This window comes from Cladophialophora carrionii (assembly GCF_000365165.1).
Source record: "Cladophialophora carrionii CBS 160.54 unplaced genomic scaffold supercont1.2, whole genome shotgun sequence".
Classification (NCBI taxonomy): Eukaryota; Fungi; Ascomycota; class Eurotiomycetes; order Chaetothyriales; family Herpotrichiellaceae; genus Cladophialophora; species Cladophialophora carrionii.
The window spans coordinates 761,721-788,681 of NW_008481827.1; the positions used below are offsets into that span (position 1 = coordinate 761,721).

At 53.4% G+C, this 26,961-nt stretch overlaps 12 protein-coding genes across 12 annotated transcripts; 5 read left to right on the plus strand and 7 right to left on the minus strand.

The window, feature by feature from the left end:
• Positions 1 to 1,689: 1,689 nt before the first annotated feature.
• On the minus strand, positions 1,690 to 4,084 carry G647_02337 (uncharacterized protein; the record flags this gene model as incomplete). The annotated part of the gene is made up of 9 exons (XM_008726686.1): positions 1,690 to 1,823; positions 1,891 to 2,071; positions 2,126 to 2,215; positions 2,267 to 2,401; positions 2,454 to 2,530; positions 2,585 to 2,666; positions 2,772 to 3,636; positions 3,693 to 3,983; positions 4,044 to 4,084. 9 exons carry the CDS (start codon positions 4,082 to 4,084, stop codon positions 1,690 to 1,692), a joined length of 1,896 nt encoding a protein of 631 aa, XP_008724908.1.
• A 604-nt stretch (positions 4,085 to 4,688) lies between these two features.
• Positions 4,689 to 7,330, plus strand: G647_02338 (uncharacterized protein; the record flags this gene model as incomplete). Its single annotated transcript, XM_008726687.1, has 2 exons — positions 4,689 to 5,143; positions 5,197 to 7,330. 2 exons carry the CDS (start codon positions 4,689 to 4,691, stop codon positions 7,328 to 7,330), a joined length of 2,589 nt encoding a protein of 862 aa, XP_008724909.1.
• Positions 7,331 to 8,141: 811 nt separating this feature from the next.
• G647_02339 (uncharacterized protein) lies at positions 8,142 to 9,140 on the minus strand (the record flags this gene model as incomplete). The annotated part of the gene is made up of 1 exon (XM_008726688.1): positions 8,142 to 9,140. One exon carries the CDS (start codon positions 9,138 to 9,140, stop codon positions 8,142 to 8,144), a length of 999 nt encoding a protein of 332 aa, XP_008724910.1.
• A 586-nt stretch (positions 9,141 to 9,726) lies between these two features.
• On the plus strand, positions 9,727 to 10,636 carry G647_02340 (uncharacterized protein; the record flags this gene model as incomplete). Its single annotated transcript, XM_008726689.1, has 2 exons — positions 9,727 to 10,036; positions 10,152 to 10,636. The coding sequence occupies 2 exons, from the start codon at positions 9,727 to 9,729 to the stop codon at positions 10,634 to 10,636; spliced, it is 795 nt and encodes a 264-aa protein (XP_008724911.1).
• Positions 10,637 to 11,046: 410 nt separating this feature from the next.
• G647_02341 (uncharacterized protein) lies at positions 11,047 to 13,910 on the minus strand (the record flags this gene model as incomplete). Its single annotated transcript, XM_008726690.1, has 4 exons — positions 11,047 to 12,157; positions 12,219 to 12,386; positions 12,478 to 12,626; positions 12,684 to 13,910. The coding sequence occupies 4 exons, from the start codon at positions 13,908 to 13,910 to the stop codon at positions 11,047 to 11,049; spliced, it is 2,655 nt and encodes an 884-aa protein (XP_008724912.1).
• Positions 13,911 to 14,735: 825 nt separating this feature from the next.
• G647_02342 (uncharacterized protein) lies at positions 14,736 to 15,980 on the minus strand (the record flags this gene model as incomplete). Its single annotated transcript, XM_008726691.1, has 1 exon — positions 14,736 to 15,980. One exon carries the CDS (start codon positions 15,978 to 15,980, stop codon positions 14,736 to 14,738), a length of 1,245 nt encoding a protein of 414 aa, XP_008724913.1.
• Positions 15,981 to 16,394: 414 nt separating this feature from the next.
• On the plus strand, positions 16,395 to 17,767 carry G647_02343 (uncharacterized protein; the record flags this gene model as incomplete). Its single annotated transcript, XM_008726692.1, has 4 exons — positions 16,395 to 16,538; positions 16,589 to 17,226; positions 17,278 to 17,679; positions 17,728 to 17,767. 4 exons carry the CDS (start codon positions 16,395 to 16,397, stop codon positions 17,765 to 17,767), a joined length of 1,224 nt encoding a protein of 407 aa, XP_008724914.1.
• A 209-nt stretch (positions 17,768 to 17,976) lies between these two features.
• Positions 17,977 to 18,698, minus strand: G647_02344 (uncharacterized protein; the record flags this gene model as incomplete). The annotated part of the gene is made up of 2 exons (XM_008726693.1): positions 17,977 to 18,315; positions 18,414 to 18,698. 2 exons carry the CDS (start codon positions 18,696 to 18,698, stop codon positions 17,977 to 17,979), a joined length of 624 nt encoding a protein of 207 aa, XP_008724915.1.
• A 541-nt stretch (positions 18,699 to 19,239) lies between these two features.
• Positions 19,240 to 20,310, minus strand: G647_02345 (uncharacterized protein; the record flags this gene model as incomplete). The annotated part of the gene is made up of 3 exons (XM_008726694.1): positions 19,240 to 19,515; positions 19,572 to 20,039; positions 20,092 to 20,310. The coding sequence occupies 3 exons, from the start codon at positions 20,308 to 20,310 to the stop codon at positions 19,240 to 19,242; spliced, it is 963 nt and encodes a 320-aa protein (XP_008724916.1).
• An 865-nt stretch (positions 20,311 to 21,175) lies between these two features.
• G647_02346 (uncharacterized protein) lies at positions 21,176 to 22,178 on the plus strand (the record flags this gene model as incomplete). The annotated part of the gene is made up of 5 exons (XM_008726695.1): positions 21,176 to 21,200; positions 21,266 to 21,471; positions 21,524 to 21,677; positions 21,729 to 21,893; positions 21,946 to 22,178. The coding sequence occupies 5 exons, from the start codon at positions 21,176 to 21,178 to the stop codon at positions 22,176 to 22,178; spliced, it is 783 nt and encodes a 260-aa protein (XP_008724917.1).
• Positions 22,179 to 23,064: 886 nt separating this feature from the next.
• On the plus strand, positions 23,065 to 24,506 carry G647_02347 (3-carboxy-cis,cis-muconate cycloisomerase; the record flags this gene model as incomplete). Its single annotated transcript, XM_008726696.1, has 2 exons — positions 23,065 to 23,133; positions 23,220 to 24,506. 2 exons carry the CDS (start codon positions 23,065 to 23,067, stop codon positions 24,504 to 24,506), a joined length of 1,356 nt encoding a protein of 451 aa, XP_008724918.1.
• A 234-nt stretch (positions 24,507 to 24,740) lies between these two features.
• On the minus strand, positions 24,741 to 26,644 carry G647_02348 (uncharacterized protein; the record flags this gene model as incomplete). The annotated part of the gene is made up of 7 exons (XM_008726697.1): positions 24,741 to 24,922; positions 24,979 to 25,018; positions 25,071 to 25,168; positions 25,225 to 25,566; positions 25,625 to 26,011; positions 26,086 to 26,280; positions 26,347 to 26,644. The coding sequence occupies 7 exons, from the start codon at positions 26,642 to 26,644 to the stop codon at positions 24,741 to 24,743; spliced, it is 1,542 nt and encodes a 513-aa protein (XP_008724919.1).
• Between the last annotated feature and the right edge of the window lie 317 nt (positions 26,645 to 26,961).

Consider the following 26,961-nt stretch of genomic DNA (forward strand, 5'->3'; position numbering starts at 1 on the left):
ATTCACAAACTAGCAAACCACGATGCCTATGAGATACACAACACCCACGAAAACAAGAGCCTGCGCGCTTCCAGCAGTGGCATGGATATCGGGAGAGGTGATAGCGACGAGCACCGGAGCTACCGCTGGAAAATCTCTCATAGGTCTTCAATCCTTCTCCTCCGTCTGGCGCAGACCTTTCGGTGCCCCCTTTTACTGACTGGGGGCTTCACAGCTCGTCCGGTGGTTACAAGATCACCAACGCCTCTCACACCAGCCAGCGACTTACAGCCAAGGACATACTCGACATGAATCAAGGTGGCACGGTGCAGATAGGGACCCCCTACCATGGTCCATGGGATCTTCTTAGAATAGACGGTAAGGACTAACTCCCCGCGCCCCCGTCGTGATTTTCGCAAAAAATTAAGAAAAGACCACGGCTCATCTGCGTGCCATTTAGCTCCGGCCAGCAAGCAGAACCAAGATGGGGCAGACGTCCTGGAGGGAAAGTCGGCCAAAGAGTGGCGCAAGATTGCGCAGAAGATGTTCAAGGAGGGCTTGAAGACTATTGAATTCGCATGTACGGATACATGGACTGAACGAACGGCTGATGAGCAGGAGAGCTACGCAGACCTGTTTAGGAAGCATGGGGAGGACGCGGGTCTTGAGTCGTGACGTGACCTGACGGCTCCGGCTTGAATTCTGGGACACACGGGTCATGAGCGGTATCCAGTGTGCAGAGAGTCGTATTTTTCCGGTTCCCATACACAGTCGAGTCAGCGAATAGTATCGGGTGAGTGAGGAAATGATTCAGGCTCCTGCTGGACAACATCATGAGACACCTCAGCCGCAGGCAATCACGGCGCGAGTCTTTTTCCCCACTAGGCTGTCCTGCAGGACAAGTTGTCTCGATCTGGTCGATTCAGTTTCCCACTGGATGGCTCGATTATCCCTATGGTGAGAAACACGCTCACCGGTTTCGGCACTGACGACTTGAAGGAAACATGTGAAGAGATGCATGTGCTCAGAGCATCCTCCCTCATATTTTAGCCTTAAATTTTAGTCTCATGTACGACATCGCAGGAAGACTTTGGGCTTTCAGCATTTGCCGACTTCGTGGGTGCCCTGACGGTGTGCTACCTCCCCTACCGGGGGTACCTGCCCGCGGAATTCGGCTCGATTTGCGGACGGCTGTGTTTGTGGACGTCCCAGAGAGGAAAATGAAATGTAGAATAGTCCTCGTGGGTCAGGTCTCAAGGACAGTTTCGGACGACGATGAGATATGCTGACTGGTGCCCGTCTTGGTCATCTTCAGCACCTGCGTTCAAGCCCCTGCAACCTCTCAAGCCATGTAATCGGCCAGTCCGTTCTTTATCGGATTTGGACAGGGCTCTCTAACGTGGCCGGGAATCCGGGATTCACGCCTGGGCTCTCCGTCGTCGGCTGCAGCCGTGGATGGAAATGCGTAGGCGTCTCGGCGAGGGTGGAGATCAACTCGGTAGGTACATTATCGCCAATCGGTCTTAGAGCATCTACTTTGGCATAGGGGCCACGATCGCTTGGAAAGGTGAGGCGGGGCTGAAAGGTAGCGTGAGTAGATCGGGAACAGATCTCTTCGACTTTTGATGTATTCAATTGCTTTGCTTTACAGCATGACCTGAGACCTTGAGGTTTCCAGCACTTACACGTCAATGAGGCTGCTAACTGATCTCAACCACCAAGTTGCTGTTGCTCCTGCTCCTCGGCCCAGATATGGAAAGGCCTTGGTTCATTTTCCCGCCTGCGAAAAACCCATTTCAGAATCTCGATGCGATATTTGATATGCATCAACGTCCGAATCTCGACTGTAAAAAATTTGTCAGTGGCTTCATCGAGACTTTCAATACCGAAGAATGCCCCAACAGTACTTACAGATTTTGTTCAGGTCCTCCAAGCCTATGCGTGTTGTCTCAGGCACCAAGAAGAAGACGGCAGCCCAGCATACCAAATTGAGCCCGGCAAAGAGTGCGAGGAGACCAGTGTGGGTCAGGGCGTATGCTAGAATTGGCGCAGTAAGAGCTAGAATCCCTGCTCCCAATAAATTCCAGAAGACCTATCAAAGTCTGAGCCTAGCTTGATGGTGGGGTTAGAGTGTCAAGATACGTACTGCGAAGCTCATGCCGACTTCGCGGTTGACAAGCGGAAATACCTCGCTGGATATAATGAAAGCAACTGGACCCTCGCCAGCGGAGTATGCCTATGCAGTTAGACGTCATCGGAATGGCTTGGATCAGGCAGGACCCCGTACCAAGGTGAATAAAAGGACAAAGAAAACGATCAAGCCCACGCGGGTGTCTCCATCCGGTATTAAGAAGCAGAGACCAGCGGCAAGCAAGGTCCAGGCCATGTTGGGAAACGAAAGATTTAAGAGGAATCGACGCCCCTAGGGTGATTTCAGCACTATGATCATGACGTTGACTAGCCGGGGACCATACCTTGCTATCGATGCTTATTAGCGCAAACGCGGTGAAGAGAAAATTTGCCAGTCCAAAGCCGAAACTCATCCACAGTGCTTTTCTTTGAACTCCCTCATTCGCTCCGAGATCATCACTGGGGTTTGTATCACCGCTGCCAGTCGAGGGATCTCGGCGGCCGCCAAGTATCGCGTCATTGAAGATTGTGGAAGAAAGGAATGCAAGTATGTTCACCTATTGGTTGTCAACGCTATGGCCCCGTAACGTAGTCATATGTGATGGCTAAGATGTCGCGGACAGGAATGTTATGAGAAAGATCAAGGAGTCAAAGACACTCACACCACACGCCTGTTGAGCAATCATAACAACAAAGGCAGCCATCCCCGCTCTGCGAATGCGAGCGACCTTGAACAGTTGCAGAAATCGTGTCCAATAGCTTGTCAGCGAGACTTCATTCTGGTAGGTATCGTGTGCGCCGACGGCGTCGTTGGCAGGCTGAAGTGGCATAGCTCGGTTATGCAGGCCTCTTGAGATGTAAATTGTCTCGTGCTGGATCTGGACATTGGTGAAGTACAGGTCGCGACAAGCCAGGATCGGCGTTGGAGACCCATGCAGTCTCATCCAGGCCAGGAGGGCTGCTTGATATCGACCCTTCTTCAGGAGCCATCTTGGCGATTCGGTGCAAACCGGAATGAGCAGCAGCATAAGAAGAGCTGGAATGAACGGAGCTGCAACCATCCGCCTCCATTTGTCGAAAACAGCTAGGTTGGCAGCGTTTCCAAGGAAAATGCCAAAGGCGTCGAACAATTGCCAGCATATCACTAGAGTCCCTCGGATAGACCGTGGAGCACTCTCTGCCAGCAGAATGGGAACGACTGAGGCTTTCGCTCCCATTCCAAATCCCAGTACGACTCTGCATGCCAGCAAGGCTTGCCAGCTTTGAGCATAAGCGGCGCCAATCACGGTTGAAAAGCTGAACAATCCAGCAACAAACAGAGCACCTCTCCTGCCGTAGATGTGTTCGTTGAGCGGGTCGGAGAGCCAACAACCGATGAATGCTGCAGAGATGTATGTCGACGCATTCACGATGCCGAAGATCCACACGTCATGTGAATGTGCCAAGGGGTCCGCCAGGTTCGCATTGAGACCGAATTCCCGCGGCCATCCAAGATTGGCGCCATTGATGCTGCTCTGATCCCAACCTCTTGAAGTAATCAGCACAGCATTCCGCACGCAGCTTGGGACCTCACAAGAACTTACTGAGTAATGGCGGCCAAACAGCAAGTTGCCAACACCACGTGAAAGTCTTTTGACAGCCGTCTCAGCTGCCGGAGAACACCTCGGGCGTTTTCTCTAATCAAGGCCTGCCGCTCGATGGGGGTCAACCCCTCGATGGAATCGTAAGCCTCCTCATCAGGATCCTTTGCAGCCAATGCTCCTCTGACAAAGGTCTCTACATCTACAATCTCGTGCAGATCGTGGTTTCGGTGGAAGGTACTGGCGTCCGCCTTTACTGCAATGTCTGTGAGGCCGCGGAGTGGATTATCCGTGCTGGGTTATTGACTTAGCATGGTACTCGTTGAGGCAAGAAGGGGCCAGTGTCGGACTCACAGGTTCTCATCTTCAACAATCACCGCCTGTGAGGTCACCATTGTTAGCGACTGATACCATATTATTTTTGCAAAACGAATGAGAAGACCTGCCTGCTGCGTCACTTGAGTCTGCGAAGGATTGTGCATTGCCGTGGAACGAAGACAGCTAAACGCCTGGACAGTTCATTGAGATGGCATTCCGGCTGAGAGCAGGAAGGCTGGAGCGCGCCAGACAGCATCTTTACATGCCCCTGGATTCCCATTGTTCGGTACACAGAAGTTGGGCGCAGGGCAGTCACGAAAGCCATGTGAGGCTATGACCAACGCGAACCACCGCGATTTGACAAGTGAGACACGACAACGTTGTTCTATTGAACGGGCGTTGGTGCTGGGTGCCTCGTGGGCTCGCTAAGCTTGGTCTAGGCAGCGGCTCGGAAGCCTAGCGCCACGCCTGGCCCGTCCACTGGCACGCCAAGCCAGTCAAGCTCAGCCACGCAAGCTTCGGCTACGCGCCACGCGATGCTTCTACCCCGCGGAGGTTGGCGTGAGGTCACGGTGACAAAACCAGATCTGGCACTGCTTCAGCCGCCATGGGCAAGCTCATCCCTTTCTACATTTACCCTCTGTATAGAATGACCTCATCTGGGCCTCGAATGTGCCCGCGATGGCTGAAGCCTTTCAGGTCGCGGCGAGTGCAGCGTCAATCGCCAACTTCGCGTTCAAGTTATATCAGACCTTGTCGGCATTCGTGGTAAAAGCTCGAGATGCGCAGTGCTCAGCGAAGCAGTTGGTCGACCGAGCTCAACGACTTCGGGAGACACTGCTTATGGTCCGTGTGACTATGTCGAACAGAAGCCGCCACTTTGACGACGAACAAGCATCCGAAGCAGAACAGTATATCTGCAACAGGATCAATCAGGGCCTCAAGGCTTTCAGTCGTACCTTGAGACTATTCAGACGCGAGATCGAGAAACTGAATGTGGGAGAGAGGGAGAGTTGGCTGGGTAAGACGGTCTGGCAGCTGAGGCGTGACAGTGCCGACCCAAAACTGACAGCCCTCCAAAGTGACATTGCAGCTTTCACGGCTGAGCTCTCTCTTTCATTGCAGTGCATGAACCTGTAAGTTTGAATACTCGCCCGATGCTTTGATGCGCTCAAGCTTACTTCCATAGCGCCGACGTGTCTGGGAGACAGAGCAGTATCGAAGAGAAGCTCCGGGCCCTAGATCGAAAACTCGAGGATTGCAGGCACAGCGTAGATGCTGCTATATCCCTGGATGTCTCCGGCACCATCGGAAGCTCCACAAGCTGCAATATACACACGCAAAGAGCGATCCATTCTATAGCCGCGGCAGAGGCGGCTAGAAACTCCGTTGTGAATGGCGGAGAGCCTACTAGAGAGTTGGCTCGTCTCAGCCGTATCATCACTGAGCGCGAAGACGAACATTCAAGCCCAGGTACTGAAGCATTGGTTGACACAGGAGAAGATGAAGAAGAAGAAGAAATAGAGGAGACTTCCGAGCATGGGGATCCAGCAACAACCCAAGCCGACGTTGTGGAAGCGGATCCAGCAACAACCCAAGTCGACGTTGTGGAAGCGGATCCAGATCCCTCTTTCGATGATACCACACCACGCGAACCACTGGAGGAGCTGATCAAGTCATATCAAGAGAGAGTCCAGCAAGGTCGAGTTGTTGGGGATGATGATCTTGAGAAGGTCGAAGAGTTCCAGCGTAGATTGATCGAGCACGCTACAGAGTTCAACCAGGCGTATGAACCAACACATGACGTGGAACGCATGTGGCTGGACTTATCTCATATCCTTTCTGCCCGTGCTAGGCTCGAGGAAGCACATGACATCCTCAACACTCGGTTTCCGTCGAATCCTCAAGGCCGAGTGGGTTTGACATCTGATGCACTGCTCCAGACAGAATCAGAACCACGAACTCCGACCGACGCGCATACACGATTATTACAGTCCGACTTCTACTACGCCCTGGCCGACCTACAACTCCAGCAATATGAGGCAACACAAGATTCGGTGTTTCTGCATGCTGCCACAAAATGGGCAAAAAGATGTTTCAGGCTGAGACTCGATCTGCGAGACGCTGGTATAAGAGAGTTTCGAGAATCGGTGTGTCTGTTTGTTTTGGCCTTGAAATTACAGCAACTTCCTGTCGCGGTCGACGTCTACACTCGTCTATATCTGCAAGACGTTGCAGCGCCGTCACCCCCAACTCCGCCTCCTACTCCCGTGGCTGAACCGCCTGCACTGGCTCCAGCGAGGTCCGTCCGGAGTCTGTCTTCCAATGAGCTAGCTCCAGAGTGGTTTGATATCAATGAACCTGACGGCGAGGGCTCCACATGGCTAATCAGAGCTGTTAAGAGAGGCGATGTAGAGAAGGTGGACCTCTACCATCGGCATGGTGCGGACCTCGAAGTGCGCGACAAGGCGGGCAAGAACGCTTTGATTCATGCAGTGGAGAACGATGAGTACCCGCACCTCGTGGTGATAAAGCTTTTGGAACGTGGCGCCGACGTCGAGAGCACCTATAAGGATCTGACTGCACTCCATTACGCCATCTACCTCGACAAACCGACCGTGGTGAGACTTCTTCTTTCTAAGGGCGCCAAGATCAAAAGCACCGTACAGGCTGGCGAAACAACAAGCACAGAGCCTGGGGAGCTTGGCTTGAAGGGGAAGACTACGCTGATCTACGCGGTTATGAGGATGAACGCATCACCAACCCCTGAAGTTCGGCGTTCGGAGTCATCGCTCGAGGGTCATGATGCGATCATCTCCACCCTTTGTGAAAGACTGCAACAGGAACAGAAGGACGCGCCAGATTCAGACAACTTGACGGCACTGCACCATGCCGTGCACACGAAGAGGATTGAGGCGGTCAAGACACTGCTAGACCAGGATGTGAATCCCAACGTGAAAGACAGACAGGGTAAAACGCCCCTGCACTACGCGGCCGAGAGGAATCTGAAGAACATTTTGAAACTCATACTGGATGCCTCCACGACCGAGATCAACTTAACAAACAACGCCGGACGGACTCCCTTATTTGTAGCAGCCAGGTGGAATGAATTTGAGATAGTAGAGCTGCTGCTAGCTCATGGCGCCGGGTTTGACTCCAACGCATCGCTCGATCGACGCCTCCGCCCGCCAGACATGAACAGGAATACAGAGAAGCTGCTGGAAAGCACGAAGACTAGTCGGCATGGGAGATCGGATTCGATGAGCACAGCCTCCTCATCGCGGTCGCGACGCAGCTTGTCGTGGACGAATCGCTCCCGGTAATCGAACGTATGCCGGTTGGGTGCCGGTCCGGGACTCGACGTGATCGCAAGCGTCGGACGGCGAAACCCAGGAAGCGAAGGACGCAATCAGAGGTAATGTCAAGACAATGGTTGAAGGTATTGCACCAGCTCGAATGAGCTTGCCACGTTCGTGTCATTGTGCGAACGCCGTCCAAGTCGCCTGAATGACAGTCACCTGCGGTGCTTGACTTGCAGCTCCAGCTCAATCTATCACGCATTGGACGATGTCACGTAATGACCGAAGACTCTCGAACTCCAGCTTCTCTTTTCGTGAGTCTGTACAATGTTGTGCTCAAACTGTTTCAGTGGCGGCTAATGAAATGACAGAATTCATTCCTCTACCTCCAACAATACTCTCCGCTAGGGATCCAACCGTCGTGACGGTACGGAGCCCTTGTAAGAGGAAAACAGAAGAATCAGTATACTTTGTCGGGTTGTTGGTTATGTTCATCATGACCTCATGATTGTCCGGATGAGCTGCGTTGGTTGCACTATACCCTGGATTGGCAAACAAATCGTCTCCGCCATGACCTACCAACTCTTATTCCTCCTCCGTCGCCTTCTCATTCCATCGGTCTTCTACCTGTGGATCTCGTATTATGGCCGAGCAACACTCGTTACTACTGCCATCCATACATCTCCCATACCCCGCAACCTCAGCTACAGGCAATTAGCGCGTGTTGCTCCCTATGCCGAAAACGTGCGACAAACGAAGGGAGAGCACTTGAAGTGATCATTTCGGCGGACTTATCAAATGGTAGTCAACTCGTTGTTGGAAATCTTTGACAAGGTCAACATCTACCAAGCCCAAGAGCCTTGTCCGACTCAAAACTCAGTTTCCTCCCTAACTCCTGCAAGTCTGCTATTCGGAGAGCCGCTGGTGGCTGACCTGACCCATGGAATAGCGTACAAATCGCTTCATTCGCGTCAGCAGGTTTTGCCTGCATATTCCGTTGAGAAGCGGCCTCGATGGCAATCCTCCCCTCTGGGCTGCTACGTACGTCCCGCCACCAAGTCTGCACTTCTTCTTCGAGTGCACTCTGTCGCCAGCTGTGCCTCTGTCGCCCCACAGCAAACGCTCGGACAGGAGCCGTGCCGCCGGATATCATGCGGCTGCTCCATTCGTGTACGTACTCGAAGACCTGTTCACCAAACCCCAAGCCGGTCATAAGGAGGGATGCTTCGAACCGGAGAAACATATCCTGATCGAACCTTTCTGCAACTGCTCTCTTTGACTCGTTGCACGTTTCCTGGGCACTAGCCCTAGCGCGCATGAAGCAGTGGAAAGAACATAGAGTAGTGTATCTGATCAGTAGCATTGCAGATTCCCCCAAGCAGGATGCAATTGCTCGGTCGAGAAACGCTTCTGCGGCATGGTTTCCCTTGGTGGTCCTGAGCAGACGGTTCGCGTACAATATCCTCGTGATGATGGCTGCACCGAGGAGGATGCTCTGATACCGTCCCCAGTGGCCCGAGCTCGGTCCGACTGCGACAGTGGCATATTCCGCGAAGTGACTCAGTGCGCTATGGACCTCTACCATATAACCGACCGTTTCAGCGTCGATATAGGGTTGGTGGAACAGCGAAAAGAGCAGTGGGGTCTGTTGCTTCGCGATGCCTGTGACCGATTTCGTGGCCACATCTCGCAGACGAGGAGATGTCAGGCTGATGCTGAGCCAGTTCTTCTTCGAAAACGGGACGAAAGAAAGGATGTGTGACAAGATCTCGTCCGGCAGTACCTCTAACGTCGAACAGGAGGATATCGCGGCGCCACCAATGATTGTCGCCATCAGCTCAACTCAGCTCAGCCCAGAAGAACCTCGGACTCAATCTCTGCCATTGCTTGTGTCATGGACAGACGTCAAGTCAGTGGCCAGACCTACTGTGTCGAGATAATTATGAGCACTCTCAACTCAGCCTTATGTGGGGCATGTGCTTCCTCACAAGGCCTGGCAACCTGCACGAAAGGTGACGGTCTCCCCTCAAGACTTGGAGTAGGTTATACGCATCCAAAGAGGAAATGCTCCTTCTCATGTCAAGAGTTCTGGCCATGAGTTATTCCTCGTCGTGAAGGTATTTGTATTTGAGGCTTGAAAGAAGCTTGCTTGGCTTGTACCAAATTTCCCCTCCTTCTTTGCCTTCGAATGGATGCTGGCTTGTGCTGAACATGCCTCGAATGCAGCAGGGAGAGGCGCCGGATCATGTGCCATGTACGCCATGGGTGGGGCATTAACTCGATCTCAAATCGAGGCGATCCCAGGATGCATTGCTCCATCATCTGCATACCATCTTTCGCTATTATTGTCCACTTATAGACTCTGCATTTGCAGGTTGGCCGCCTGCTCTCTTTTCGGAACATCAATGCAATACAATGCAATGCCACGATTGAGATTCTCAGCCACCAGACTTCTCTCCGTGCTGACCTTAGGTGCTGGCGCTGGAACGGTCGGCGCTTTCCAATGGTGGACACAGGACTGTCGATTCGTCCCGTACGATCCGTCCAACGACGACCTATTCAAAAGCACGATCTACCGCCGTTTCAACCCGAACCAGAATCCCACCTTCCATGACCTCTGTGTGCGCAAGGTCCCGCTGAGCAGGCTGGATCCCTCTCTTCTACGGGACCATGAAGAAGGGGGCACGAAGTTGATCGAAGCGTACTGTGCCGCAGTCTGGGCAAGCCACGGTACGTCCAGCTTCATCTCCTTGAGACAACACGGGCCTCATATCTCGTGTCCTGCATTAGTAGAGACTCAAAACATCCTTAGTATTGCTAACAACACAATGATGTTGCATCACAGCCTACACGATCCAGCGCAGGTACTTGCAACAGCGATACAGCTCGCCAACGACTTCCCACCAACTCTGGAGACGATCGGACCTTCGCCAATCCTCTTACGAAGTCGGCACCGAGATCACCAACCATTTCGTCGTGCTGGCCAAGACTCCAACGTCGATTCTACTCCGATGTGGTGACTCGCCGCTGAACACGCCTCACGGGCCGCGGCACATCGATGGGCTATTCGAGATGAGCGTGGCTACGGACAAGGATGAAGGCGTCGCAGAGTTTCGGATGAAAAGCCTCTTCTATCACGGTGTGGGCAAGGTGTCTACAAGTCCCATCAGACCCTTCTCGTTCGAAGCGTGGGCCCACAAGCGATACGCTAAGTTGTTGCTGGAGGAAGCCGTCCAGAGCTGTACGCAGAGTGCCTGGAGCGGCACCCGGTTGTCTTCTCTTGCGCGCAGAGAGCAGAAAGGCACGGCTGAAGGTACTCAAATTCAGTAGCTTGGGTGCATGCATACACTCGCGGACTAGGCAGTCGACTTGAACACGTCAAGGCGCCAGGGAACGGATGGGCAGGACAATGTAGACGGATCACGTTTCTTCGAGACATGTGAATATACATATGCCTGGCTGGCTGGCCTCCTGCTCCTGTTCATTGGCCGCGGCCCATAGTCGACACAGAGAGAGACCAGATCTGACCGACTCATCTCGGGGCTGTGTACAGATACCAAGAATGGCCAACCCACACACACTCTCTCACTCACACTCACACACCCCACATACAGTAGTATACTTGCCTGCAAGAGGTTCCCGGATTGGCATAACACGCACACGCACACACACACACACAGAGAGAGGCAGATACTATCTACCTATGTAACGAGTATGTTCTTTTATCCCGTGCTTGCGCTTCACGCCTCCGTCGAGTCTGACTTGAAAAAGTCGCCAATCGCCTTGAGCGCCTCACAGTACTCTGACCCCTCCCATTTCGCGACCTCGTCAAGTAAGTGAGCATAATTCAGGATGATTTTCCTGGCTGCCCGTTCTCCGACAGCTTCCAACGCACCAAACGAGATGCACCCTCCACTTCTGATGAAGCGTTTCGCAGGGCAACAGTGTCCAACCTGCGACTTCGCTCCGCCGAAGCCTTCGGTGCCGACCTCGGCCCAGTCGATCTCCTGCAACAATTCCAGGTTGGCCACGGGAGAGCGCAGAGCCGCCGCCGCCGCCGCCGCCGCCGCCGCGCCTTGCTCCGAGGGTGATGTCGGTAGTGTCGTCGATTTCAGGACATAAAACGCCAGGACCAGCGCGGCCGTGAAGATCATATGCTCGTGGAGAAGCAACGCCGGCTCCGAGACGCGCGATTGCGAGAGAATCCAGAAGATCTGGGAGGCGTGCAATGCCGCGCGTCGGGCCGCAGGTGATTTCGCCCAGGCCGTGATGTTCGCCAGCGCACTCTGCGCCGAGACGGCGCCCTTGCGGCCCAGGGCCAGTTCGAACTGGTCCATGTCGGCCGTCGTGGACATGCAGAGGCTGTTCCAGAGGAGCAGGGCGTGCGGGTTTTCGCGATCGAAGTAGTCACTACGGCTGCTGGGGATTGCGGCCAAGAGAGGGGCAATGTTCTTTGCATGCTCGTCCATCGCGTATCTCTCGACCGGTGCCGCCGAAGACGCTTGCGTCTCATCACTGCCGCCGCCGCCGCCGCCGCTGTCAAGCTGGCCTGGATACAGTCTATGACGGGCTACAGAATGTTGGAGCGAGATGGCAGCTAACAATGCTTGTAGGCCCATGCTGCCGAGCATGGCCGGCGACAGCATCGACATCCTCTGCAGCGTCATCCGCGGCATGATGATCTGGGCGTTGGTCTTTTCCACCTCTTGTGAGAACGTCGTTGCGTTGGGGGCCTCAAACAAGGACGATTTGCAGGGAGCAATGATTTCGAGCTTGTCCAGTTCGACAACGCCCGCCGTGCCCCAGAGGCTGGCGTAGGTGGCGTCAATTATGAGGAGACATGTGATCATCCTGTGCCTCAGATCAATCAGCTGGCTGCAGTCGGAAAACAACTTCTCTCAGAGAAACGAACCTCTTGACGGATTCTACTCGCGCCCAAGGCTTCCACAGCCGTTGCAGGTCTGTGGCTGGTCCCATCCGGCCGAGATCGAGTTCTTGGCCGTCACAGGCCGCAAACAATCCATGCTTTTCCGAAACCTGGGCCAAGTCAGATGCAATGAACGAGGAGTCACCAAGAAGTCTGCCACGCACGTGTAAAGTCTCAATGCAGAGCATATGGGCTTCATTTTCATCGAGTCGTCGCTGCAGACTAATCAGAAGATATGCAAAACAATTGGTCAGGGCGGCCAAAACCTACTGAGATGCAAAGTGCAAGATTGAGCACAAGTAATGAGGCAGCTACGGCTGTGATGAGCTCCAAAGGTGGACGCTTGCCAAGGGCTTGGGATGTAAGTTCCAATCGGGACGCGTGTACAAGTTTCTTCAAGATCATCGTCAGCGGAGATCGAGTGAGGTTTTACAAGAGCACGCTACTTACAGTCCACTCGGTGCGGACAAAGTCTCTGGAACCCCTGGGATCTAGTGACGACAGCCCAATAAGACACATGGGAAATAGCACCGCGCTTGGTGCTGACCTGGCATCGAAGGTCGCCTGGTGTATAAAGGGCATGGACGGATGGAAGCGTTGGAAATAGAGGTCCAGACTCATGTCCAGCATCTCAACCGATGGAAACTGAGCTTCGTGGGTCATCGACAACGGACTCTGAGGGGTGTTGCTGGTCTGGTCGACTGGTATGGCGTAAGGAGACTCTTCTTTGCCAAAGATTTTGTGGCTGTCTTGCAAGAGTCTGTCCCTGCAGCTGGCATCCATATTCCACCTTGAGCCTGTCAAGTTGCTACGTTGAGGACTCTGGCTTGGAGATTCTGTGCTATCATGACACAAGATGTTGTCCGCCGGATGCTGTAGAGCGGTCTGCCACAGTCTTCGAATTAGGCGGATGGGACGAACCAATTTTGTTGGCCATGCCTTCTGGACCCGACTAAGCCTGTCTGCAGATAGGCCATGGTTGGACAGTTGATCCTGGCACAATTCATGGTCTTCACCAGGAGTAGGGAGGGACGGGACGACGCTATCCAACTTCGGTAGATTGATGATGGCAGACTCAAGCCAAAGCAAGTCGGGTGCATTGTAAGTCTGCGTGAAATCAATATCTCCCGTATCAAAACCGCCCAGTTCCGCGCTCATCTCGCCGCTCATGTCCATATCCTCCGGATAAGGCGAGATGGGTATGGTAAAATACTGCTGGCCGATAGTAGGGGTCATAGTATCGGCTTGAGGGTGGATCAGGTTGTGCTCGTGTGGCAGATGTGCCGGCTGTGATGTTTCGTTATCCTGCATCATTCGACCATGGTGATTTTCTGATAGCCGAGATACTTCAATGGTATCACCGTCGGGTGCTAAATCTCTCACGGTACGAGTGCAACGGGCGTTTTCTTTGGATTGAACGTCCGAGACATCGCCGCCAGCGGCGATGACTGGCTCTGGTCGTTCTCGATTGTCTGTTCGAAGAGCAGGACCGAGGATTGGAGATTTCCACGTCAGCGAAATATCACCTGGATTGTTCACCCGCCTTGCGTTTGGCCGCCTCGAAGGAACTTGAGGGGCTATTGTTGATGGTGAGTTGCCGTCCGTCGATGGGACGGAGCGGACGCATTCGACCGTGGTTGTTGACTGCTCTGTTGGCCTCCTTAGCATGGCACTCATATCACTGGCCTCCGAACACCGACGTTGGGTTTGTCCTGGAGTATGGGCCGGATCAGGCGACTCTGAGGTTCGGGCGTGTTCCTGTGGATTTGCGGGAGGTACAGCGGGCTCGATCGGAATGTCCTCTGGACCATCGTCGGCGGTGGGATGGTGATTGCGGATATGCCTGGCCAATACATCGCTGTCATGGCGCAATCAGCAATTTGAGTCTCGGCTCATTCATGTCAGAACAAGGGCAATGCCTACCTTCGAGCATATCTTCGTCCACAGAATGCGCACTTGAATGGCTTTTCTCCCGTGTCTTATGAGAACCGGTCAGCCAGGAAGCTGGGAGATGATGTGTGAGGGATATCCAAGCTTACGCCACCTTTGATGCCGCCGCAAGTGCTCCAGCTTTGAGAAGGTTCGTTCACAATAGGCGCATCTCTTCCATGTGGTCTGTAAAGTGTCTGTCATTTTCAGCGATGTTATGTGCCAGGCAGGCGACGACAGTTCCTTTGGCTGGTCTACAGCATGTAGCGAGAGTCCCAACCACTGCGTGCAGATCACTTGGAGCCATATTTTGCTCAACGACCCTGTGCCTTGAGCACCGGTGATTTGGTGGGCAAAAACAGACACTGGACCCGAAGAAGCAAGGGTGCCTAAAGGCACGCCGAAGTGGCAGCCGACTGGCCGGTCACCGATCGGCTCCACGCCTAGAACGCCCGGAGCTTGTGGGGGTTTCACGCCTGCATCAGCCCCGGGGCTGTGGGGGTTTCGCCTTCCTCGCCTTGAGGAATTTCTAAACGTGTCAATTAGGCACCTTATGTACAATTCCAGCCAGCTTCACCCGGCCACCATGTTCAGGATTTCCATCACCTGATCCTTTTCCGTGATCGGAAAGGCGTTTGTCTTGATCCACAGATCATGCAAGCTGTTGACCGCGAGCAGATCGAACTTGTCTCTGCCGACGTTGACGGCACGGAGGGACCGCGGCATGCCGAGTTCCCCGATCACAATGTCCAGGATGTCGCCCAGGTCCAAGTTGCTCGTCTCGCGACCTCTGGCTTTGACGGCGGCTTGGACAGGTGCTAGTCCCAACAACAGCTCTCGAACCATAGCTTGCCGGGCATTGTTGGCTCCCTTTGCGGCATTGAACTTGCAGACCGCGGGTAATAGAATACAGCTCGTCTCGCCGTGTCCAACACCCAGAGGCCCCAATTGGTGTCCTATGGCATGGCTGGCACCCAATGGCGTCCCCGTAGAAACAGCTTGCATAGCCTGAATCACTCCAAGCTGGCAGAGGTACCGGCCCTCCGAGTCGTCCGGATCGGCTTTCGATCGGAGCAGTCCGCGGACCAGCATTTCCAAACCACGGCTGGCGGCAGCATCTCCTTCGGGTGTGCTCTGCAGGCTGCACACGGTCTCGACGCAATGGTCGACCGATCTGATCCCAGTGCTCAGCCATACCCATTGTGGAGTGGTTTTGACCAGTTCCGGGTCAAGAATAACCAGTTCCGGGTCGACGCCAGGCTCAAATGTCCTTTTCGCTCGTGTGGTCAAGGTCTCGGTCGCGCCCGCAATCGCTTGGTATTCTCCTCCGGATAGAGAAGTTGGTATGCATATCATCGGGGTCGTTGGTTTGGTGATGTTCTCACGGCGGGACGGGTTGTATGAGTGGCCACCCCATAAGGTGCTTATTGCCGTCTCATCCCATGCCGAGTTGGCAATCGCAAACCTCACCAGCTTGGCAGCGTCAGTGATGCTCCCTGCGCCGAGGGTGACGAGGCAATCGATATCGAGTTGCCTCACGTCTTCGATGACTTCGACAACTTCGGAAATGGGTGTGTGCGGGCTTATGCCGATGCGACACCCGGCCACACGGTCGCCCAATGCTCCTTTCAGCTTCTCCAAGCAGTCCGTCTGCTTCGATAGAGACCGGGATGCCAAGATAAAGACGCGGGTAGCCTTGAAAGTATGTGCGACGTGTTTAGCGCATGCTTCTTCAAAGGGGAGCCCTGAAGTGATTTTCGGCGTGGGCTTTTTGTCAAAGGCCGGTCGGCACTGCTCTTGTCCTGGGGTGTAGGCCATTTCGTCCTTCTCGAATGTCCGAAATCAAGGATGAGACAGCGATGTCTGGAAAAAGTGGCTGAAATCGTAGACACGAGGATTCCCCTCAATCGAAGGGCAAAGAGACCAATCGACAAGGTAGGCGTTCTTCCTTTTTGGCCACGCACGGGTTTCCGGCAATGTGGAATACTGGGGCGTCGCCATGATGCTTCGATAACCCACTTACCTTCCCCAAACGGCAAATGACTGGCGTTGCTAGCCGTACGAGGTACCAGCCAGAAGCGGCCTGGATTTCACCCATGTCAACCTCGTTACTTCCCCACATCGGATTGCTGTTGATCGATCCCTCCTTGGCAAGGCTCGACTCCATCACTCGCTCATGCTGGGATCGTCTTCTTAGAACAGCCTCGTGAAGTGCTCTGCGGGCTCTACAGAATGGCGTCGCCTGCAAGACTGCTCGGACGGCTTGCCACCAAATCACCGAATGATATCGTGCTGCTTTCTGCTGTGCGAAGTCCAATTACAAGGTCTTTCAAGGGCGGTTTCAAGGATGCTTGGCCAGAAGATATACTCATGCCGGTACGACGACGACATCACTGTTTAGCTACGAAGCCCTAATGCAGACATAGGTGATGAGGGGGGCGGTAACCCGTGCCGGCATTCAACCTGGCGATGTTCAAGATGTGCTCATCGGGAATGTTCTGGCGGAGCTTGGGTTTGCGAAGACGGGCCGAATGGCCTTGAACCATGCAGGGTTTCCAGTCACCACCACGTTTCACACTGTCAACAGACAATGCTCGAGCAGCTTGCAGGCCATTACCCATATCTCGCACGCTATTCTAGCCGGACAGATCGACGTTGGACTTGCAGGAGGTGTCGAAAGCATGACACGAAACTACGGTAGTCGAGGTGTTCCCATCGATGTGTCTCCGTCGCTCAAGAACTCCAATGTCAAAAGCGCCAGGGACTGCCTCATGCCCATGGGGATCACCTCCGAGAATGTGGCTACCAGATGCAACATATCCCGAAAAGACCAGGATGAATTCGCCCTCCTGAGCCATACACGAGCTCTGGAGGCCCAGCAGTCGGGCAAATTCTCCTCGGAAATCGTCCCCGTGGAATGGGCCTACACCGACGATGCTACAAGCGTACAAACGACGCTAAGAGTCGAAAAGGACGACACCATCAGACCTGGCGTCACTCTCGAGAAACTGGCAAAGCTCAAACCTGCCTTCTCTGACGATGGCCGAAGCACGGCAGGAAATTCGTGCGTCTTTCGAACGTGCCCTCTGTTTTGTTTTTAGCTTACACTCCATAGGTCACAAATATCGGATGGTGCTTCGTCCTGCATTCTTGCACGTCGATCTTGGGCAGAACAAAGGGGTATCAAACCAATAGGACGCTTCCTCGGTACGACGGTCGCTGGCTGCGAACCCGATGAAATGGGCCTTGGTCCTGTCTATGCAATTCCTGCACTTTACAAATCTACCGGAATCTCGCAGAAAGACGTCGATATTTTTGAGCTCAACGAGGCTTTTGCCAGTCAGACTCTTGCGTGCCTTCGGGCGCTTGGCATCGGCGTCGAAAAGGTAAACCCCAGGGGTGGCGCTATTGCCTTGGGTCACCCAACTGGCGCAACAGGAGCACGGCAGACAGCCACATTATTTGCGCAGCTAGAACAAGAGAACAAGGAATTTGGTATCGTGAGCATGTGTGCAAGGTGAGAACGTCCAGAAGAGACGATGTTTCAAAGTTGACTTTCCTCCAGTACGGGTCACGGAGTCGCGGCGCTATTCCAGAGGGAATAGAATGGCGGTATTCCCGGTGCAACAAATGTCAACTGCGTCAGCTCGATCAGGCAGCAAAGGGACGGGAAGAGGCAGGAAAGTCGAGACACTCCACGATAGAGAAGCGCCAATGTCTATCATCGCAGAAACCTCGGTCTCATATATCAAGCGCTGAAGGCTACCCAGAGCAACGTCACTCTCGTACTATCCCTGGCTCCTGGCTCCTGTATCTATGCTGCATGACCATTTTCCAAGCCCGGCACCAGTACTCTCTCTTCAACCGCCACGAAAGTCTTGTTCGGGTTCGGAGGCGCCGTGGGAGTGCCGAACACCAGCTGGCCCTTTAACTTCCACTCGACTGGAACTTTCCACTGCTCGACAATCTTCTGATCGATATAAGGGTTAAAGTGCTGCAAATTGCACCCGAGACCCTCCAGCTCCAACGCCGTCCACAAATTCAAGGTATTCATTGCATTCGTGTGCTCAGCCCACTGAGGGAAGTAGCTACTGTATCGGGCAAACTTCTGTTGTAGCTGGTGTGTCACACGCTCATCTTCGTACAGCAGAACCTTCACATAGAAAAAGGACATCGGATTAGTATGCGCTCTGTTTTCAGGAGTGTTCGTTTTTTCTTCTCCGACATTGCAATCACGCAGGGCTGAGTTACCGTTCCGTATGCATTCCGGCGTTGATCCAGCTTCTTCTCATCTGCTGCCCAGTCGCTGGCGGCGTCTACCGCCTTGACGCAATCTTTGGCGATATCCCAGAGCTTTCTGTGGTCATCTCCAAGCAAGATGACGAAACGCGTCGACTGGGAATTGAGCGAACTGGGGGTGTGGCGAATGACTTCTTTGGCGATTCTGATGATTTCCACGTCCGGTATTGGCGATTTCGCCTCGAGCTCGTAGTAAGTCCGGCGCGATTTGATGGCGGCGAGGAATTGGTCGGCCATGGTATGGTACTGTGGCCTTCTTTCTCTCCCAGTTTCACTTTCCGAGAAGTGTTCAGTTCAATCTATGACCGAGGTCTTGGTATAGGGACTCGCGAGTCTGCACATCCGACTGTTAAAAGCATCGACTCCCCACATGGAGAAGCCATTTGCGGTAGCTCCTGTCCCGGGAGTGAGTACCCAACGAATCTCGGAAAGGGATCAGTGAAACATGGCAATACCATTTTCATGATCCTCACATGCGACGTTGAAGGTGTGTGGGCTTTTTGTGTCGAAAGGGTGACACCTTCGCTGGGAGGGGCTTCTGTACACCGCGATCATGTCCTTCGCGTCCTGGCATGCAGTGCCAGTACCACATCTGCTCTCACAGAATACAAAGAACACATGCACGCTGCTGGCTTCGGTCCGGGTAGATGTACGAAATTATTGAGGTTTGTTGAAAGACTATGTCCAGAAGCTGCAGAATCGTATTGAATCCAGCCTCGCCAGCTCTTGTAGCCTGCAAAAACAAGGTCTCAATGACTAAGGCTTGGTCTCCAATGAATCATAGCCGAGTCTTCAAGTTCTGCTTTTCTTGAACCTCGGCCAAAATGAAATCATGCTCGAGCAACCAAAAGCCCTCGGACTCGCGTCCGTCGACGACACGGGTAAATGTCTTGGTGTTGTACAATCTGGCTTCTTCCTTATCTTCGATCCACTCGATGTCCTTGACCAAGCTGCTTTTCGTTCCAAATACAGGATCGCGGAATATCCTAGGGCTGGTTCGGTCGTACAATGCCGTGTTGAGTCTCTCATAACAAGGGTGACTGATCAAAAAGTGCTGTTTGTTCGTTAGTACTGTGTGCCAGAATACAAAATGGAAACGGAGACACTCACCACATGAGCTGGTCGATAGGCTTGTCGATTCAAAAGGTCCAGAATAATGCCGACGGGACCATCGAAAGGCACAGGATAGTCGACCGGGTGGACGCCGTTGATGTAAAAGCGTCCCTCACCATCAGTGTAGAATTTGCCTCGACAATCTGGGCCACCCGTCTCAGGGTCCTGCATGTCGTACTTGCCATTACCGTTGGTTTCCCAGATGTCTAGTAGAGCTCCCTCGATGGGCTCTCCTTTCCGATTCTTGACCGTTCCGCGGATGAGCATGGATTCGCCGGCCCCGACAGACGAGATACTGTCTCCGTGATTGAACTCGTGCGAGTCGTTGTGAAACGGCCCAAGAACCGACGATTCGGTGCAGCCTGGCAGCTGCCGACTGTTGATCTGGTCCACCAAAGCAGATATACCGAGCACGTCTGACAGGAGGATGAATTCCTGTCTCTCTGCATGGCAGGCTTGTCCGACCTGGAAACTGTCAGTCCCTGGAATGGACGGATTCCGTTCGTTTCGGACCTACGTCGGTCAAGAACTGCCATGCGGCTTCCCACTCATGACGTTGAATATCTGTCTCACGAATGAAGTCGTGCGAATGCTGGATAAGCCTGCTGAAGATGAATTTGACTCTTTCGTTGTCGATGTTTGAGGACACTTTGATGACGTGGGCAGTAAGGTCGTCCACGTCGAGCTTCTCAAAACTGGCGCCGTTCGGCACTGTACCCGCAGCACTGGGCGACATCTTCGTAGGTGAAGAGGAATGCGATGCTTCTGAACCTGACGCCAGGCTGCGAATGGATCATGCAAATACTTCGAGCTATCATTGGCCCCACATACTGTAGTGCCGTGCGAGATGGCGTTGTCGTATCCAGTGCTTGATTGGGCATCCTGAAAAAGCGCAGAGTCATTATGAGAGGGATTGCGAAAGTCAGGTGGTTTTTGCCCAGCGCTGCGGATCACCAAGGTCATGCTAGAGGATTGTCGACAGATATAAAGGACATCTACCCTTGTCGGCGTCATGACTGCGCAATGTGTATTACTGTAGGGGCCCATAAATTAATCGTACTGATTGTACTTAGACCCAACGAGAAGAAATCGATTGGAATGCAAACGTAAAGCGGCGGCATTGTTTGCACTCCAGTTATCCATTAAACGCTAACCTTCTTGGGCAAGGTCAACAGTTACCCGATTAGGACTATCGTTATCAAGGCGACTGCATCGGCGCGTCCTTCTATCGCCAGCGCGACGCGCCTCAGGTGACTGTTTGCCAGTTCGCCGTTCGATTAATCTCCAACAGAGACCTTCTCAGTCGATGGATCTTTCTCCATTCTCCTAGCCATGCTGGAACGACAGGAATTTCTTGAGTGTGTAAACCTGGGTTTGCCTCCCTGAACGACGCCCCACATGCCTCATGAGGCATAGATTTCATATGAGGGCGGCGAGTCCTCGCAGAGTCTTGTTTGAGCAAAACTAGTTGTTGTGCCGATAATCTCAAAGCCATCTTGCGTGGTCATTTGTATCTTGTCGACCATCAGGGCGCCAGTTGAGCCGAAAAGTTGCAACGTCGCTAACAATCGTCTGGAATCAGTTCGTCAACACACATCATCATGCCAAAGTTGGTCCTTGTGACAGGTGCTACCGGAAACCAAGGCAAGACTTGCGTCTGTGCAATCGGACAACTGCTCATCGTTCCCCAGGCGGTTCGGTTGCAAAGCTGCTTTTGCAGCATCCAGATCAATATACCGTGCGATGCCTCACTCGTAACCTCGAGTCTAAAGCCGCTCGCGCCCTTGCCGACTCGGGTGCTCAACTGGTTCAAGGCAACCTCACGGACCCGTCAACCCTTCCTGCGGCGGTCAAGGGATGTTGGGCAGTGTTTGCGGTCACCAACTTTTACGATGCAGTATGGTCCGCGGCCTGACGCCGATTGGAGCGTCTCAACTCACTCTTCACAGGCCATCATTGATGATCCCATGAGCGAGGAACAGCAGGGTCGCAATCTCGCAAAGGCTGCCCATGATGCTGGCACGGTGGAATGCTTCATCTGGAGTACCATGCCCAGCTCCCACGCGTTGTCCGGCGGCAAGTTTTTCACCCGACTTTACGAAGGTAATGGGAATCACACCGTTCAAGTCCAGCTTTGTTGATTTTGGTCTTTAGGCAAGCATCTCGTTGACGGCTACATTCGCGAACTCGGTCTACATGGGACCTTTCTGTACACGGGCAACTTCTACGAAAACATGGTGCTGAGAGGACATATGTCCTACAATAAAGAGACGGACACTATCATATTCAAACAACCTATTATTGAGCCGGACGCCGAGCGTGGGTCACCCCAACACAGCCATCCTAGGGACACATACTCACATATTCACAGTCACGATGCTGTATGTGGAGAAAGATCTCTCTGCGATCGTCAAGGCAATTTTGGATCAGTGGGAGGAAAGGAAGGCCGAGTTGGATGGCGCCTACCTGCAGGCCAGCAATGCAAGGGTCAGGCCAAAAGACATTGTGGCAGCGGCCAAGAAAGGTAGGCTTTTCCATCTCCAAAAGAATGTTGCGGTGGCTAATTTCATCGTGGAGTCTCCGGCAAGAACGTCGAATACGTAGTGCTGCCGACGACAGGCGTGCCGGAGAGGGATACCATGTTTCGGTTCTACAATGATGTTGGGATGCATCCGGGTGTTTCGCTACCGGATCCGCAGGTGGTGAAGCTGGGCGTCAAGTTTCACGACGCCGAAGACTACATACGAGAGAGGCTTTTGCCGCATCTTGGAATTGTACCGGTCAACTAGGGACTCATTTGGTCACCGAATAAAAAGATAAGACCTGTCGCTCTCGAATAACTCGCTCCGAGATTTTGACGTGGAAATGTCTCTGCATTTGTTAGCCTATACCTGGTGTCGTAGTGGGCTCGAACCTCTGTTGTTATGTGCCCCGACGTGCCGTACGACTCAAATCGACGAGCTGATTGCGTAGGCTATCTGCCGAAGTCTACGATTTCTGATTGACACGTTCGCACAGCAGAGAGCCAGTGATCGGCTCACCGAGTTTGGCGATACTGCGTACCTAATTACAGGGGACAGACACAAGTCTCCTCGTTTCCCAGGCTTCCGCTCGTCTTTGTCATCGCCCAAATCAGTCTCGTCAAGTGGACCGGATCAATGATTTTCCTTGATCCAAATAAAACTCACTATTCCTTACTCCGACTCCGTATAAACACTCTGATCGCGTCCCACATGTTTTGTGGTCCCGACGATCGTGTCAAGTCTAGCTTGATTCGGCAGTTCGTCATCGTCGCAGGATCTTCGAAACATGAGAGATCTTTCAACTTTTGCTTACTAGGCGCATTTCTGGCTCTGACCACGTCATGTGTGCTTCTCCAACGTACTTTACATCGACGTCGACTAGGATGATTGCATTGAGACTCCGTCTCCGCTTCAATACTTCCAAACTGTGGCAGGCCCGGCGGGCGCTCACGAATCCCCGGAGACAGATGTCAGGCGTGAGTGCCATCGACTCTCGGGTCTTCCGAAATCTCTTTGGGACGGACCAGATCCGGAAGGTAGGTGACTGCAGTGGCTCAAACACAAGTCAACAACATATCCGATCGTGAAAACAAGAATTAGCTGACTGGAGTCCGGCTTCCAGGTATTCAGCGACACGGCCTATCTCGAAAGATGCGTCGAGGTGGAGATAGCGCTCGCGAAAGCTCAAGCAAGGGCGAATGTCATTCCGCACGACGCCGCAGAGCAGATAGCGAGCAAGGCATTGGCCTCGTCGCTTGACCTCGGCCGTCTCAGTGACGAAACCGAAATTGTAGGGTACCCGATCCTTCCCTTAGTGCGACAAGTCTCTGCCATGTGTGGGGAGTACGCGGGCAAATACCTACACTGGGGAGCCACGACGCAAGATATCATGGACACCGCGTCCATATTGCAGATCCAATCGGGCTTGTCCATCGTCGAAAGCAAACTTGGCGAGGTGATCAAGGCCACTGAGAGTCTCGCCGAGAGATACAAAGCAACGCCGATGGCAGGCCGAACCCACTTGCAGCATGCACTCCCGGTGACGTTTGGTTACAAATGCGCCGTTTGGCTTTCCAGCCTCTATCGACACCGCGAGAGGCTCGAGCAGCTGCGGTCCCGCGCCTTGATGGTGCAGTATGGCGGTGCGGCAGGCACCCTAGCTTCGCTGGGAGCCGGAGAAGCAGGATTACTTGTTCGAAAGGAGCTGGCCAACGAGCTTGGTCTGGTGAATCCTCCCATCTCATGGCACGTCGCAAGAGATGGTGTTGCAGAGACACTCAATCTACTTGCATTGATTGGCGGAAGCATTGGGAAAATTGCGCTCGACCTCATGATTATGTGCTCGAACGAATTTGCAGAGGTCGCAGAACCATTCGTGCCTCACCGAGGGGCATCGTCAACCATGCCACAGAAACGGAATCCCATCTCCAGCGAGTTGATGCTGGCGGCGTCGAAGGTCTTGAGATCAAATGCGAGCTTGGGGCTGGACGCAATGATCTCGGACTTTGAGCGAGCTTCCGGGCCCTGGCATCTGGAATGGGTGGCCGTTCCCGAAAGCTTTACCGTGGCAGTTGGAGCTCTGCACCAGGCAGCATTCGCCCTGTCTGGCCTCGTTGTCGATGACAAGCAGATGTTGGCAAACCTGAATTCTACTGGGGGCCTCATAGTCGGAGAGGCCGTCATGATGGGACTGGCACCACATATAGGCCGACAGAAGGCCCACGACACTGTATACAAGGCATGTCAGGAAGCCGTTGAGAACAGAGTGTCCTTGCTTGAGGCTTTGTGCCAGAGCCAAGATATTGTTGATGCATTGGGCATGGACGAGCTGAAGAAACTGTGCGATCCAGTCAACTACCTAGGATCCTCGACTCGCATGGTCGATGATGTCCTGGCGCTGAGAAAGTAACACTACATCCATCACCTAGTCATGCCAGAGTTTTTGCACCCGTCAATGCACTTTGCAGGTGATGAGCCAGCGATCATGAGATCCATGCTGACAATAGTAGTCTAGATGCCATCTAAATCTGATCTGAACGAAACCAAACTTGTGAACAGGTGGTGCTTATTGCTTCTTCCGATCCTCTGACGCCTCGATCAGACAGACGCTCCGCGTTTGCCCCGTTCATGCTGTTCCCAATAACTAGAATGTTTTCAGATCATCGGCAACGGTGAATGCAGCAGCTGTCTTGCTTTGGACCTCATCTACCGTCGTTCCCTCGGCCAGCTCAATCAACACCAGACCGTCCAGCCGGACATCGAATACCGCAAGGTCGGTGATGATTCGGGACACGCATCGCTTTCCAGTCAAGGGGAATGTGCAGACTGCGGAATCGTCAATGTCACCTCCCTGCCCGCTCCGAAAGGGGACTGCAACTCACCTGGAAGGATCTTGGGATTTCCTTTCTTGTCCACATGGTCCTGATCATTGATCTCAGTTCTAGAATCCGCACATCACGAGAAAGCCACGTACCATGAGAACGACAACTTTTGTCTCTTGTGGGTTCGCCACGAGATCCATCGCGCCCCCAATACCTTTCACCTTTCCTGGAAGCATGAAGTTTGCCAGATCTGTAAAATTTAGTTCTCGTTGTTGGGATTCACCTTGGACTTCTGAGCTTAGTTACCTCCGTTCGCGCTGACCTGCAGCGCTCCAAGCATGGTCAAGTTGATTTTCCCGGCTCTGATCATGCCAAAGCTTTCATGACTCCCGAAGACAGATGCGCCCGGGTTCAGAGTGACGGTCTCTTTACCCGGATTGATGAGATCCGGGTCCTCTGCGCCAGGATCGGGGTATCTGCCCATTCCCAACATGCCGTTTTCCGATTGAAGCACGACCTCGACCCCTTCCGGAACAAAGTCGGGTGCCAGCAGAGGCATGCCAATGCCGAGATTGACATACATGCCATCCTTGAGCTCCTGAGCGGCTCGCTTCACAATACGCTCTCTCCTAGCCGACGCGCCAGCCACTGGTCCGTCAGGATGTGTACCACTGTTGAAATGATTGCACAACCGCGAGTGACTCACCTTGCTTCAACTTCTCCTCCGGGCTTTTTGCGAACGTCAGCTTCTCAATTTCCTTGGGCACCGTCGCTTTGATGACCCTGTCGACATAGATTCCTTGCAGGTGAATGTCCTCGGGAGCAATTTCCCCGGCCTCGACCAGATGGTCCGCTTCGACTATTGTCAGCTTTGCGTTTTTCCCCATGACCTCGTTGAAATTGTTCTGCGCTTTACGAAATCGGCAGTTCCCCATCCGATCGGCCTTGTCGACCCTGATCAACGCGACATCTCCGAAGATCGATTCTTCCAGCAGATACTGCTTGCCTCTGAAAGTTCGTGTCTCGCGGGGTTTGGACATGAGATCGATGGAGCCGTCGCGCTTGTATCTCACTGGGAGTTCTCCCGTCTGCACTGTAACCGATCAAAAAAGCGTGAGCCCCCGATCCTGCCTCCGAAGAAGATGGCCATCAAGGTTTTTTTCTTACCGATACTTCCGTACGCAGCTGGCGTGTAAAATGCAGGTACACCAGCTGCGCCGGCTGCACACCTCTCCGCCATTGTCCCCTGGGGCGTGAGTTCCAACGAGAGCTCTCCAGACAGATACATGGACTCGAACTTTTTGTTTTCGCCGATATACGAGGCTATCATCTTGCCGATTTGCTTCGTGTCCAGTAGTTGACCTGCGCGTGCCTGCATGTATTAGTTGCCGTTTCCAACTGTCGAACTCGATGCGAATGATTGCTGACCGAGTCCTATCCCCGGCATTCCAGCATTGTTGGACACCACGGTGAGATCCTTGATCTCCGGCTGGTCGCGAAGCGCGTTGATCAGTGTCATCGGTACGCCAGAGAGTCCAAACCCGCCGACGAGGACAGTGTCACCACTCCTGATGTCAGCAACGGCTTTGGAGGGCGAATCGAAGAATTTGTTGATCCGAAGTCGCACATGGCTGTTGGAAAACGAGCGACGTTGAGGCACGAGGAATGGTACTGGGTTTCTCATGCCCCGATGGCAAGGTAGGAGGAATATCTGCAATTTCGACATGGTGGCTCGACGGTTTTCGAAACTCGATATCCAAGAAAGAAATCCAAGGACTAATTACAACATGACACAGTAGAAATGGTTCAGCCTCTTCGACTGACTTCACATGGAGCAGGGACATGAGCTTCTGCCAGCTTGTCGCAAGACCGGTTTCCCACCTGGACATTAGGCATGTACGAAGTAGTTAGGGAGGGTTCCGGGGCTCGAGTGCCCCACCCGCAATCCCCCTTAGGCACCGAAGGGCGCCTGGAAGATCGGATGGCGAAGGCCACCCGGGGAAGCAACAGCTCGCTAATTTCCAGATTGGAACGATGAACCCA